Source organism: Polyodon spathula, unplaced genomic scaffold (genome assembly GCF_017654505.1).
Source record: "Polyodon spathula isolate WHYD16114869_AA unplaced genomic scaffold, ASM1765450v1 scaffolds_1652, whole genome shotgun sequence".
In the NCBI taxonomy this organism is placed as follows: domain Eukaryota; kingdom Metazoa; phylum Chordata; class Actinopteri; order Acipenseriformes; family Polyodontidae; genus Polyodon; species Polyodon spathula.
In genome coordinates this window covers 1-14,063 of record NW_024473128.1, presented here as the reverse complement: position 1 = coordinate 14,063, position 14,063 = coordinate 1, and the positions used below count along the sequence as shown (strand labels likewise).

Sequence of the window (14,063 nt, the reverse complement as noted above, 5' to 3'; positions counted from 1 at the left end):
GACTAATATAATGTACATGTCCTTGTTTGATGCATTTATGCATGATACAACACTATCGCTTCTTTCCACAGTAACCGACTGCACTGTCAACACACGTCTATCGTATCTTAAGCAATAAGTACAGTACCAACAGTGTTGCAAAAAATAAGATAGCCATATTTACGTCTGCAAATTTCCCAGCTCAATCTCTTATGTTGACTTCCGGGACTTCTGTGTTTACGTCACTGTTTACATTCCCGACAAGCACTTCTCCACAATTTAGGCTTCCTTTTCAGCCACATATGTGAATGCACTCAGGCCCCCTAAAACCTCAACTGTGAACGGAAATTTTGAGACGGCCCAAGGCCGACTCAGTAAGTGTGAACGGGGTGCAAGATCCATGCACACCTGAATGCTTCCATCCACGGCCACACAACAGAAACAATGCAGGTGACTTCAATACTATCAATTGTGTGTGGATTAATAACAACAATATAGTTTGTTACAACACAGCCCATCTCTCAGATCAACCACAAACGCTCTCGTTCAAAACGCTGACAGTTTGTAAAAAAAAAAAAAAAAAAAAAAAAAAAATACCAGAATATAAATTGGAACTCCAAGACAAAAATAAATAAATAAATAAATAAATAAATAAATAAATAAACAAACAAACCCTCCGCTCTCTAAAATGAAGTGATTGTAAGACTATGCTGAAATGTTGGTTGGCTACAGGAACCAAGTATCTCTTGAATGGAAAAAAAAATAAAATAATGGCAGCAATGTTATGATATTTTATGGGTTGGGTCAGAATTACCTGTGTCAGACTCAAGGATTTTTACAGAATTTACTGTATCCAGTATAATTTTAAACACAATCCTCTGATTTCTAAACTATGCACAAGGTGTTCTCATTTAATTTATTTTCTAATGCACAGAACAAACAAATCTGACCATGACCAAATGTGGAAAAAGGTCAAAACTCAGCACTCAGCGCAACACCAACTGCAGAATCCTTCTGTTGTACAATTACCTTTTCTGCTAACACTGAATATTATTCACTTATGAACACATATCACGTGATCATGGCAGCGTCTACACCAGATTCAAAACAGTGCCAGCAGCTGTGTGTATGTGCAGAGTTGTACAGTAGCTACTGCAAATGCAATAAAGTGAGTATTGGTATATCGTAAACTTTTGGTTTGCAAGTTATTTTGATGTCGTTCTTAGTTTAGCATTGAACAGGCTATACATAGAAAAACTCTGAAACACAGTAGCTAGAAATAGTTAATTGTACATTAATATCACATCTGTGCAAACTTTGCAGTCGACCTTGCTACTCTGTACTCAGTTGCCTTTCACCTACAGCACAAATGATACAATAGTTGTTTAAACTTTACTCATTTTGATCAAACTGACAGAAAAAAGTACATAAGGGTATTTTTAATTGTAGAAACCAATGCATAAAACAAAACACGCAAACAAAAACAACTTTGGTCTTGATAAATTACGTTTTTGGTATTATATAATCAATTCGTTCTGCATACGGTACCTTTCTCAAAGATTCCCTTAGAGCGTTATGTTCGTGTGTGTATATAAAATGATCGGTAGTTTCCACACTTGAGACCGGTTTAGGCATAGAAGTGACCTTTTCTGAGTACGTCCTTTTATTCTGGTTCCAAGCATATTTGGGAAATTGCTGGATTGGGAATTTTAAACGAAGAACTCTGCAGCAGAGAGCCATTTCTGCTTCAGACTGCGCATGCGAAACGAGACTTAAGACTATTCGCTGCAGTCTCAAAACGAGGCTATACGTGCTGGTGTCTGCTTTTGGCAGCCAGAGGCAAACTGCAGTGAAGTTGTAGTCTGAGATAAACGTCGTTGTGGTTCTGGTGAGTCATTATCAGTATAACCCCGAGAAAAAAATATTTGTTTTTATCGCCTTCCCAAAGAAGCAAAGATGAGAAAAGAGTGGGTGCAGAAAACGAGAGGGGACATCGGTCCTAATTTTCAGTTAAATAACTCATCCGGTTTACAGATGTATCTTCACATATGAGAAACTTAACATTGTTCTTGGTGCAGATCGCAGTGTAGTTTAACAAAGTATTTGTAAATGGGTAATGTTTTATAAATAAACCCAAATACATAATGTATAGACAGTAAATTATAGTTATAGAGGGTGGGCCATGTCATGAAAACATTTAGGCCTAATACGAATTCTGCAGAACTGCACAGGTTCAAAACACAGGGGTAACGTTATACACAGTAGTCAAATATTACATTCAACAAATCGTAAAACGGTGATAAGCATTCATTTTGTATGAAAAATAACACTTAAAACTTTTTTTGTTTTGTTTTAAAGTTATTGGATAAATAAATGTGAGCAACATTCGTGGGACACCCTGCATATGGTGTATCTACTGATGTAATAATAAAGGGCTTATCAATTAAAATATATACTTGAACTTTATTTAACATCTGTCATATTACATATGCAGTACTGCACATATTTTTACAATTAAAACATGATTAAACAGGTGATGCAGCAAAGAGGTAATACTGCATTATACCTGGGCGTGTGCTTCTGTCAGTGGGTTGTAAAAGTTCTTATTAATGCATGTTAAATTAATACAACATGACCGCTGAGTGAATAAAGTCCACTGCTGTGGTACATAGTGAATGTCAAAGTGTCGATGCACTTCTATATTAATGTGTTGATTTCAAAACAAGAAAAGATGCCCTACCCTCACTGTTTCAACCGAGTACCAAGCAATTTCAATTTATTTCTACATTGAGCGTTTTAAAAGACAATTGACTGCAAATGTTCCTCTTATCTTTGCCCCTGAGGTTTTAAACTGACGATGAAAATACGTTGCAAATGCAAATAATTGGTCATATAAACATGACTTTTCCTGTACTTAAATTTGAGCTACCACTGTGCAAACTGGGGTATGTATTTCTTTTTCAAGTTTAACCAGAGATAACACCTTGCCCAGGACCACAACCTCACAATTCACTGTAGAGATAATGCATTTCCAAGGAAAAAAAAAAGATTACATATCAAAAGGATATTAAAAAGGTAAGACAAATAAAATATAAATATGTTTTAACTAGTTTGCTTACAAGTTCTACATTAAATAACGCCGCCAGATTGTTACTGCATGATAGTCAATGATTGTGTAGACGAGGGAAACCGAGGGACTTCGTTGCTTTGTGTTGAGCAAGTTTTATTCCATTTAATTAATACCTAACAACTTCAAATTCCTTAAAGGCAATTGAAAATATGAGTATCGGCACACCCATAATACACTGAGTATTTGTTGTTATTAATTTTATTTAATATTTTTTATTGTTGTTGTTGAGTGATAAAACATAGTGGGCTTGAAAAAAAGTCAGTTTTAAGAGATTTTAAGAGATGACACAACACCCTTCTCCATGAAGGGGTTCTTCTCAGAAATGCACTTCACTAAGGTATCCTCTTCGGCACCAGCTATACAATATACTCTTGGATTTCTTCACAACATTTAGACACCTACAATAAAAGGATAAATATTGTTAATGTAAAACCTACTTAAAAGTGTATGATGATGGCTTGTAGTAAGGATCAGTGTAAAATCCTTTGATTTTACAGAGTAAGTAATCCACAGAACAAAATCTCTTGCTTTCACATTTCTCTCCCTCTTAAATCCTCTCTTGCTCAAAAGCTTAAGTTATGCAAGTGTTCAAAGTGTAAAGAATCCTGGGTGAAAGTGTCCAGTGATCATTTTGAGTGAAACTCCTGGGGCAACACCAATTTTTTGGCCGGGGGTCTGAAGGGCCCCCAAATAATTGTAGACATCATTTCTTGTAACTTGTTTTCCTCATGCACAAAAGCAAAAAAAATTTTCCAAAAAATTATTTGTTTTCGAGAAATTATAAATTTCCATTGGGGTATGTAAACTTTTGACTACAACTATATATATATATATATATATATATATATATATATATATATATATATATATATATATATACACACACACACACACACACACACACACACACACACACACACACACACACACACACACACACACTACCGGTCAAAAGTTTTAGAACACCCCCATTTTATTGAAATTTAAGCAGTTCAAGTCCAGTGAATAACCTGAAATGGTACAAAGGTAAGCGGTAAACTGCCAGAGGTTAAAAAAAAAAAGTTTAGGTTACCAAAAACTGAAAAATAATGTACATTTCAGAGTTATACAAAAAGGCCTTTTTCAGGGAACAAGTAATGGGTTAACAACTTACAGCTGTTCTGCAGCAATGGAAGTAAATTAAGCCTTGAAAGTTGATGCTAACAATTCCTACAGGTGTCCCAACTTTTGTTGATTACTTACAAACCCTCTGTCTGTATAAAAGCAGTGTTGGAACAGACTGTGTTACTACACCCTCTTAAGCATTATTTGGACAGTATTGTACTGCAGGAAGTAGTATATTGCTATCATAATGGCGAGAAAAAGGCAATTAACAAAGGAAGACAGACAGACCATTATAACCCTTAAAAGTGTAGGTCTTTCCTTTAGAGAAATTGCAAAGAAAGCCAAGGTGTCAGTGAGTACAGTTTCCTACACCATCAAAAGGCACTTGGAAACTGGAGGAAACTCTCACAGGAAGAGGTCTGGCAGACCCAAAGCCACAACAGAATCAGAAGACAAGTCAACCGCTTGCGTGATAGGCGGCTCACTGGACAACAGCTTCAAGCACAGCTTAACACTGGTCGAAGTAAGCAAGTCTCAGTTTCAACTGTGAAGAGAAGACTTCGAGCTGCAGGTTTGACAGGTCGAGTGGCAGTAAGAAAGCCATTGCTAAGATGGCAAAATAAGAAAAAGAGGCTTGCCTGGGCCATGAAGCACCGCCAGTGGACTACTGAAGACTGGAAGAAGGTCTTATGGACCGATGAATCAAAATTTGAAATCTTCGGTTCATCACGCAGGGTTTTTGTACGCCGTCGAGTAGGTGAAAGGATGGTTCCTCAGTGTGTGACACCAACTGTCAAACATGGAGGAGGAAGCGTGATGGTCTGGGGCTCTTTTGCTGGATCCAGAGTCGGCGACTTGTACAGAGTGAGTGGCACCCTGAACCAAAACGGCTACCACAGCATTTTGCAGCGCCATGCAATACCCTCTGGTATACGCCTAGTTGGTCAGGGGTTCATCCTACAGCAAGATAATGACCCAAAACATACCTCCAGGCTATGTCAGAACTACCTTAGAAGAAAAGAACAAGATGGTAGGCTTCAAATCATGGAATGGCCAGCACAGTCTCCAGACTTAAACCCCATCGAGCTGGTTTGGGATGAACTGGACAGAAGGGTGAAAGCAAAGTGCAATGTATTTGTGGGAACTTCTGCAACAGTGTTGGGAAGAACTTTCTGAACAATATTTGATTTCCATTGTAGAAAGAATGCCAGGAGTGTGTTTGGCTGTTATATCTGCAAAAGGTGGCTACTTTGAATAGTCAAAAATTTTGATTAAATTTTGTTAAACAAAACGATTCCATGATTTATTTTTTATCTCCAATTGTTTATTTGTTCTATGCTTTAATTTCAGAGTACATTGAGACATTAAACTGGGTAAATTTCAATAAAAACTGGAAAAATGGAGGTGTTCTAAAACTTGTATATATATGTGTGTGTGTGTGTATATATATATATATATATATATATATATATATATATATATATATATATATATATATATATATATATATAATATATGATATCCACTGTTCCATCCACAGCTCCCCCGCCACCACAGAGCACACCACCCTCTCTATTCCCCACACCCCCTGGAACACTTCAGGTTGATGGATAAGTTTATAATAAGCAAGCTCCATCTTGAGTCTGGATGCCACGATCACATTAAATACAGCAATCACATCCCCTGTCAGAACATCAGTTACTTTATTTTTCCTGCTTTTAATGATTGCTAGTTAAGCTTGCCCCACTAAAAACTTTGCCAATTGGCACTTATTCTTTGCCCCTTTGAACTACCTCACCCAAAAAATAAACAGAGTTTCAGAAAAATGTATCTCAAGACCCTAAACATATCTACCAAAAGCCCAAACAGTGATTGCAGGCTTGGATAGTACATAAAACAATGAAACACAGTCTTTCTCTGTAAACAGTAGGGTCACTTCTCTTCAACTCCTGGCTTAGTAATTGCCATAAAGGAATTTGTGCCTATGGTAGTGTGTAGCACTCTCCATTGTAAATCCACTTTTTCTGAAGTGGTGTCTAAAATTCAACCCTCCCACCCTGTGAAGGATATCACGCCATGACAGAGGGCCAGGAGCATACAGTAACTGCTGTAGAGCCTACAGTCTAAAAGCAGCCATCCTACTAGTAAGAGCAACCAGGCCCTGCCCCCCTTCCTGTAATGGTAAGTAGAGCACACTTTGCTTCATCCAGCCCATAAAGCATCTAGTAGCATTGAAGAAGGAGGTTAGGTGAGGGTGAGGGTGAGGGTGAGGGAGGGGGGTTCCACGCACATTAATCTATCCCAAAGCATTGAAGCAACCAGATTATTAATTGTTAAAACTCTACCTCTATAGTAGAGCTTTAACAAAACCCACTTCCAATGCTGCAATCTCCCCTTCACCTGATCTAACACTCCCAGTTCAATAGTGCTGTACCCTCTCCTCCCAGGAGCACTCAGATGCTGAAACACTCTCTTGTTCTAGTGCAGCTCCCCCAGTAAGTCGGGCGGTCTGGTACCCTCCCAATCACCAATTAAAAAAGGGTTGCTTTTATCCCAATTAACACGAGCAGATGACATTTTCTCAAAGATATCCTGGCAGTAACTCAAAGCCTTAATATCTGGACTATTTGTCACAATTGCTGCTATGTCATCTGCTTAGGCCACTACTTTAGAGGCCATGTAAAAGCTGTCTGAGTTTCTGAATAAGGTGCCCAATAGAGATGGAATATAACATCCCAGACAGAGCAACCTTGACAGATGCCTCTCTGCACTGGGAAAGGAGAGCTCAACACACCAATTACCTTCAGCACACTGAACACTTTATTATAGAGCAACTAAATTGTCTCCACAAAATTAATGCTAAAACCAAATTCTCCAAATACATTAAATATTTATGGTCTACCCAATCAAACACTTTTTCTTGATCCAGGGATTTTAGATCAGCTTTAAAACCAAAAAGCTTGGAGGCTGCTATTAGATCCCGAATTAAAAACACATTATCAAAAATAGATCTGTTGGGTGCACAATATGCTCCATAACAGTTCTCAGAAGGTTTGCCAATACCTTAGATAGGATTTTATAATCTGAACATAGGAAGCTTACAGGATGCCAGTTCTTCAAATTACATAATCTCCTTTTTTTGGTAACAAAGTCAACACTGCACACCTGCAGCTCTTTTTGCTGTATACTTTCCTTGAAGACTTCAAAATGGCCTCTCCCCACATCAGACCAAAGCACCTTAAAGAACTCAACTGGTAGTCCCTCAATACCTGGTGCTTTACTATTATTTAGTCATGCTAAAGCCTCACTGAGGAAATGCTGGGACACTTTGGACTCCTGTACAGCCTCTGATGTGTGTAAGTCTGTGTAGAAAGCTACAGCATGCCTCTGGATCCCTAATGTGCAACTAAATTTAACTGCTATTTAAAACCTGTCCAATCTGGCCAAAGATGCCAGCCAAGGAGACCCTTTTGCCCATGTGTACTGTCTGTCATTAGGGTGCAGATTCCTGCAAGTATCCACCAGCTCATGCAGTGTTAACACAACACGTAGCTCCCTGACTGAGCTAGGGTGAGGGACTGAGCTGGGGTGAGGCTCTGAGCTGTTCCTATCTGATTGCTTATTTTCAGTGCAGTTGAAATCCCCAGCAAACAGAACAATCTCCTCAAACTGATACTGAGCCAGTACGCCATTCAGGGATTTTTTTTTTTTTTTTTAAAAAACACCCTCTCTTACGTCATTTGGAGGATAAATGTTAATAAAAACTAAGGTTGTATTTCCCACCCATACCTGAACCATTAATAACTGCCATTTAATTACTTCTGTTACTTTAAAGGAATCTGGAGTAAAACATTTTGCAAATAAAATGGCTACTTCAGCACTAAAATTAGAGCCATGACTGAGAAAGGCTGTCCCCTCCAACTCACTGACCGAGTCTGTCTAATTTTTATCATCAGTGTGTGACTCCTGGAGAAAACTGACCCACTTTTTTTTAACCAAATCTCTACATCCATTCACATTTGGGGTCCCCAAACTAAGGTTTTGCATTGAGAGATTATAGAGAGAGGTATATGGACACACAATTAGAAAAAACACCAAGTAAACAGGAAAACAAAAAAGTACTTGAAGGTGCTTAAACATTATCATTGCATTTTTAGAGTAGAGCGTACTTTACTCATCGCATTATTCAGTCTATCTTTCTTTTTTCTATCCCTAAAGATTTAGCATTGTGCAACACATGCTGAGCTGAGCTCAGAAACAGCTTGAGATCGGGAAAGTGATCGACCACACTAATCCCCCTCCTTTCTTTAACCAGTTTTTAAAAAAGCTTGAATACTCTCAGCGCTGTACCCTCCTGTCAATTGCTGACTAGCTGACAGCTCGGAAGAGAAAGAGGAGTCAGTATCACTGTCTTCTTCATCACTCACTGTGCTGTCTTCATGGTTCTCATCACTCTGACTTTCTAGACCAGTGCTGGTCCCTCTCTCTGCATTTTCAGAAAAGTGCTCACGTTTTGCAGCACCCTAGTGCTTCAATCCCTCTTTCCTCTTTCTATTGGGGAATTTAAATTCCCCACATCCTTATTTACTTCTCCCCCATCTATCTCTTCCCCTGAAACTACCACTCCCCGATTTCTGCTCTAAAGAGTACCTTGTTCCTCTAGCACTTCACCCCGCTTTATGTCTTTCTGTACAGCAGTTCTAGCCTGCACTCCTAGCTTCGCCTGCTCACTCTCTCCCACAGTGGCTGAGATTTTCTTACCCGCCGGTACCCCAGCCTCAGCCCCGACAATCCCCATTGTGTCACGCACCACCTCTCTGTTCTCCTGTGTCCCCTGAGGCTATTGCTATTTTCCCCTTCAGCTCCCAAATCCTCTGCTATATTCCCTGTTTGATCAACTCCCTGACCGGGCGTCTCTACAGTATCTTCAGTGGGATTGCTCTCCCCTGAGGTCCCTTCCCCCGCATTATTGTTTTTCCCATCACCTTGCTTACAATTTGTTGCTTTATGCCCTTCATGACCACATTTGAAACATTTCATTAATTCAGACGAAGCAAACATAACGTATTCACTTCCATCTACTCGAAATTTTAGTACAATGTTGAGGTCTCCATTAACAACATTCAGCAACTTATAGAGCTGTCTCCTAAAAGAAACAACATGTTTCAATTCAGGAGACTTACAGCCTAGAGAGACCTTTGAAAGTCTTGACACAATCTGCTCAGCTCTTTAACACTGAGCTCATTACTCAAAAACAGTGGAATATTTGAAATTCTTATTTTTTGAGTAGAGGTTGTAAGTGGCAAAACAGAAACAAGAGCCCTGTCTACCACTAATCCTTCCTGAACTATTCTCTGCACCAACTCTTCTTCATTCATAAACACAATGACAGCTTTATTCATTCATGATGCTAACCTGATATTTCCACATCTTACAGCTTTACCCAGTTCAACAACACACGTTTCAACAGATACATGGGAATCTACTGTCATTTTTATTCCATGTCTCCGTGTAAGATTGATCAAAATTAGGCCCCGGGGTTTGGCATAACGGCCTTTTGTTTATAAAAACCAAACTCTTAATCTGATTTTTACAACTATGACATAATAAAGGATGAAAAATGAAAGGAAAAATAAAAGCAGGGACAAACCCCTCACTCACTCTGAGCTCCACACTCTGCACACCCGCTGCAAGCACTCCCGACAGACACAGCGACAGACAGCGATAGATAGATAGAACTGAAAATATTTTTCTGGACAAAAGCCCTCCAGCTGTGTAGAAAGAAAAGTAAGCGTATGTGTGTGTGTGTAGTGTAGCGTGCATGGGGAAAAGGCAGCAGCAGGGCTGGTAGGTGAAGTAATCACACACAAAGACATAAGCCCGATATACGCTCCTTGCAAAGGAGCCGGCTCTTTTGTACAGCGGTATTGGTGCTATGCTTTAGTGCGAGAGGTCCCAGGTTTGCACCCGACCTCTGCCTGTGTGTGGATTGCCCCGGCCTGTGTGATGCTCCTGCCTGCGTTACCGACACTTGTTTTAAAAAGTCAGTATTAACAGAAGTTTTATATGCAATGTATTTAACTTGAACAGTAGGCCTATTAAAACATGTTTTTGGGGAATGATTGAATTACAAATGGCTGTAAAACATTAACCTTCATTAAACTTTAACTTTTGATATTACAGAGTAGGTTACATCCTTGTAAGTTTTAATTGATTGTTATCTCCTACATGTCCAGGTTGCTGTTCTCTGTGTCATATACATTTTTACAGTATTTTACAGTATGTAAACAATGCAGCTGGCTAAATCTTAAGACCCCGCAGCACGATTTGTGTTGCATCACGTTATATTAAACTATATTGTTGGACATTGTTCAAAACTATATTGCCATACTTAAGGTATTCGATTTTTATCATTTCAATGTTTTGGTTATGTGCAGCTGCAATTCACTTGGAATTTTAAGACCTTGGCCTTGTCCAAAACGTGTCTAACTTGCAGGATTCAGAAGATGCCAATATTTTAAAACCAGACTGCAGTCCTGATTTATGGATTCGGTTTACTTGTAGCGCTATTTACACCATTTGTGAGAGAGGAAAACAAGCACAAGCACACGTAGCGCTATTTGTACACACCTTGGTAGCATTTCTTCTCAATACAATTTCCGCATTGGAGTTTTGAACCGTGTGGAAATGGCATTTATTCCCTACATTTTCCCCTTCCTTTTCCGCTCAACTTTTGAAAGTCCATACAGTGGTCCATAAAGTAAGGACCGTGCGAGTATTCATTATGTTTTCCACCTTAAAAAAATAATGTTTGCCGGAAATCTATGTGAGTTTCTAATAGAATAAGAAAGTTGTCCCAATTGAATTTAAGTATTTAATCGATGGAAGGATATTATTCTTTGATGTTAATCTGTAACATTTTAACAAAGCAGTTGCTTAACACCCTTGTTTATATATAATATATATATATTAATATATATATATATATATCTCGTAATATACGGTATATGATATATATGTTTGTGTGTGTTTCATAATTTACCCGAAAACGATTCAGACGTCATTCATAGATGCATTCAACAGAACTTATATTAAATGTCTGTATTTTTAACGCCCACTGGACAGGATGACCATGATAACCCGTGCATTACTTCATACTCAAGGCACTGTGTTTCTTTTATAACACCTCCCACGGGTTATCCCCGGCGGAAAGTCAAAGCATATAAAACTGAGAGCAAACACTACAGCTTAGAACTTGTTGAGAACTGGCTCAATTTTCAATTTGGAGCACCGGATTGCTGTAACTTTTTCTTCAATTTACGACTTCATTGACAACGCAGAAATGGAACCAACTTTATTTCAGTCTATTTTAGGCTTTGTCCTGCTTGTACAAGCATTCGGAAAACAAATAGAAGGTAGACAAAATGCTACATTATATATCAATATAATATTGACCTTGATTTTTTTAACTTTTGTATGCTACCGAAATTGTATTGTGATCGAGATGCTATTTTATTCTGTCGCACAGATTTGTAAGTACCGAAACAAACAATGCTCGATTTATTAATGTTTTACAGATAACAGGGAGATTTGTCTGTTGCCCCCGGACGAGGGACCCTGCCGCGCTCGCCTACCTCGCTACTACTATAATAGACATACTGAAAAATGTGAAGAATTCAACTATGGAGGCTGTGAGGGAAACGCCAACAACTTTGCAAACTTAGAACATTGCGAAAAAACTTGCTGGAAGAGTAGAAGTAAGTATTTGAGGCACCTTTACATAATTTATGTCTGCCTTTAGTGTGCCACATGATGGAGTATACGTTTTAAACTGGTACCCACTATACTATTGTACAGCAAATATACGTTTTGACTGGTACCCACTATACTATTGTACAGTAAATATACGTTTTGATGTCAGTTGCTTAAACCTGGTTCCAGGAGACCTAGTTTGAGGCAGCTTTGCCCAGACTCCCCTGGTGCTGTACCACAGTGGCCTGAAGTCTGGCCTGAAACCAAGTTCCAAGCCACAAAGTGACTGTGTGTTTCATTGGGTCAATAAATTGCAGCCCAATGTGGTACTGTGTAGGAATTTAATTTAGCAGTCTACTTGCTTAAAAGTTACAGCTTGTACTATACAATACATGCAGATGAGCTTACATTCAATCAGTTCAAACTGCAAAAATCTGACAACTCTTCACCCCCCCCCCAGAGATCGGAAAAATCTGTAGGTTGGAGCCTGAAGAGGGACCGTGCCGTGCAATGTTTAAAAGATACTTCTACAATTTCACGGCAATGGAATGTCAAGTATTCATTTACGGGGGCTGCCTTGGAAATGAAAACAGATTTGTTGACAGAAATGTCTGTCGCAACTATTGTGAGCCGCAGAAAAGTAAGTACATGTATTTTATTGATTTATTTATAATTTTCTTTGTAGAGCTGCTGTAGCCAAAAGTATACTTTTTACTTCATGTTTAAAATACGTCAACATATGTGACCTGTGCCGGATTTGAATTTCAGAAAGTCCATGGTATTTGCCTGCTGTTTTTATGCATTTCTGCAACATTTAATACTGAAAATGTCTTTCTTATAGAGACACCCTCTGTCTGCAATGGTCCAGTGGATCAGGGAACCTGTTCTTCTTCTATACGCCGATATTACTACAATCCAATCATCAAATCATGTGTGGAATTTTTATATACAGGATGTGGAGGGAATGCCAATAATTTTGCTACCAAGCAGTCTTGCAAATCCATCTGCATGAAAGGTATGTGAATACATTATATGGGCACAAGCATGGCTTAGTCTTGATTAAATGGTTTACCGCCTTGCCAGGTGAATAAAATCCTTGAACTCAATTCCATTTCTTTTCCCCTGGTTAAATAGATACCAATAACTAAATATTTATGGTTGTTACTATTTTTAGGCTGTAAATGTATTTGTCTTTTTGTTCTTCAGTGTGAAGAGATAATATACCTGGTATTCTGTAAAAGTAAGTCCATGCTGTGTCAAAGGTATATTTAGAATTAGAGCAATTGCCACCAAAGGCAGAGTTTGAAAAAAATCACCTTAAAATGTTACTAAAACAGCTGTCTTTCGTTATCCATACCCATATATAACTGGAAAAACTCCCATTATTGGTTCATAACATCATTTGCCTATACATTTTAATTTGCCTGCTATATATTAATGGTTACCTATTCATCAGTGAAATTTCCTCTGCTAGAATGGTTGGCTTTTGAACGAGATTGGCTTTTTTGTTTGTTTTTTTTTTTTTTTTTTTTTTTTTTTTTTTTTTTTTAAAAATACATTTTGTAAAACGCTTTTTTTTTTTTTTTTTTTGTTATTTTTTTTAACAATGTCGAACGCTTTTTTTCCATTTCAGAAACAAGGATATACAAAGTTAAGGAAGATGAGATGGAAACCCACAGGAAAAAAAATATAAAAACAATTTACTGAATATTATAGTTTGCCATACATAATTCTATTCATATGTAAAATAAGTTATAAGTAGTTCAAATACTATCCCAATCACATGTCAAAGTAGCTTTTTTTTTTTTTGCACTGGGCAAAGTATGAATGATTCAAGTATGTTGAATCATTTTAAACATGTGATGTACTGTAGTTTTCCCTTGCTTTAGATTAAAAGGGGAATGTGAAATGGTTTGTTTCCAGGGCAGTACAATTCCACGAAAGAAACAGATGTGTTTTACAATAAACATTGAATATTCAGTTTGTATTTGAATGGATGTAGTCTGCATTTCTTCTACACTTGTAATAGATTTGTACAAAAAAGTTTCATCGGATTCCCTTTCAAGTGGAATGACAACCAAATTGGAAGAGCCTCTCT

General features: G+C 38.1%; 1 protein-coding gene across 1 annotated transcript; it reads left to right on the top strand.

The window, feature by feature from the left end:
- Window positions 1-11,414: 11,414 nt before the first annotated feature.
- Window positions 11,415-13,205, top strand: LOC121310009 (tissue factor pathway inhibitor 2-like). The gene is made up of 5 exons (XM_041243192.1): window positions 11,415-11,628; window positions 11,791-11,970; window positions 12,426-12,605; window positions 12,807-12,980; window positions 13,172-13,205. The coding sequence occupies exons 1-5, from the start codon at window positions 11,556-11,558 to the stop codon at window positions 13,174-13,176; spliced, it is 612 nt and encodes a 203-aa protein (XP_041099126.1). The 5' UTR covers window positions 11,415-11,555; the 3' UTR covers window positions 13,177-13,205.
- Window positions 13,206-14,063: the final 858 nt, after the last annotated feature.

What these genes read in the sequence shown, in the direction of transcription:
- LOC121310009 (XM_041243192.1), top strand. Translation starts at nt 11,556, where the DNA reads ATGGAACCAACTTTATTTCAGTCTATTTTAGGCTTTGTCCTGCTTGTA. An exon ending in AACTTGCTGGAAGAGTAGAA is followed by an intron (nt 11,971 to 12,425) that starts GTAAGTATTTGA and finishes CCCCCCCCCCAG; the next exon opens with AGATCGGAAAAATCTGTAGG. An exon ending in CTATTGTGAGCCGCAGAAAA is followed by an intron (nt 12,606 to 12,806) that starts GTAAGTACATGT and finishes TCTTTCTTATAG; the next exon opens with AGACACCCTCTGTCTGCAAT.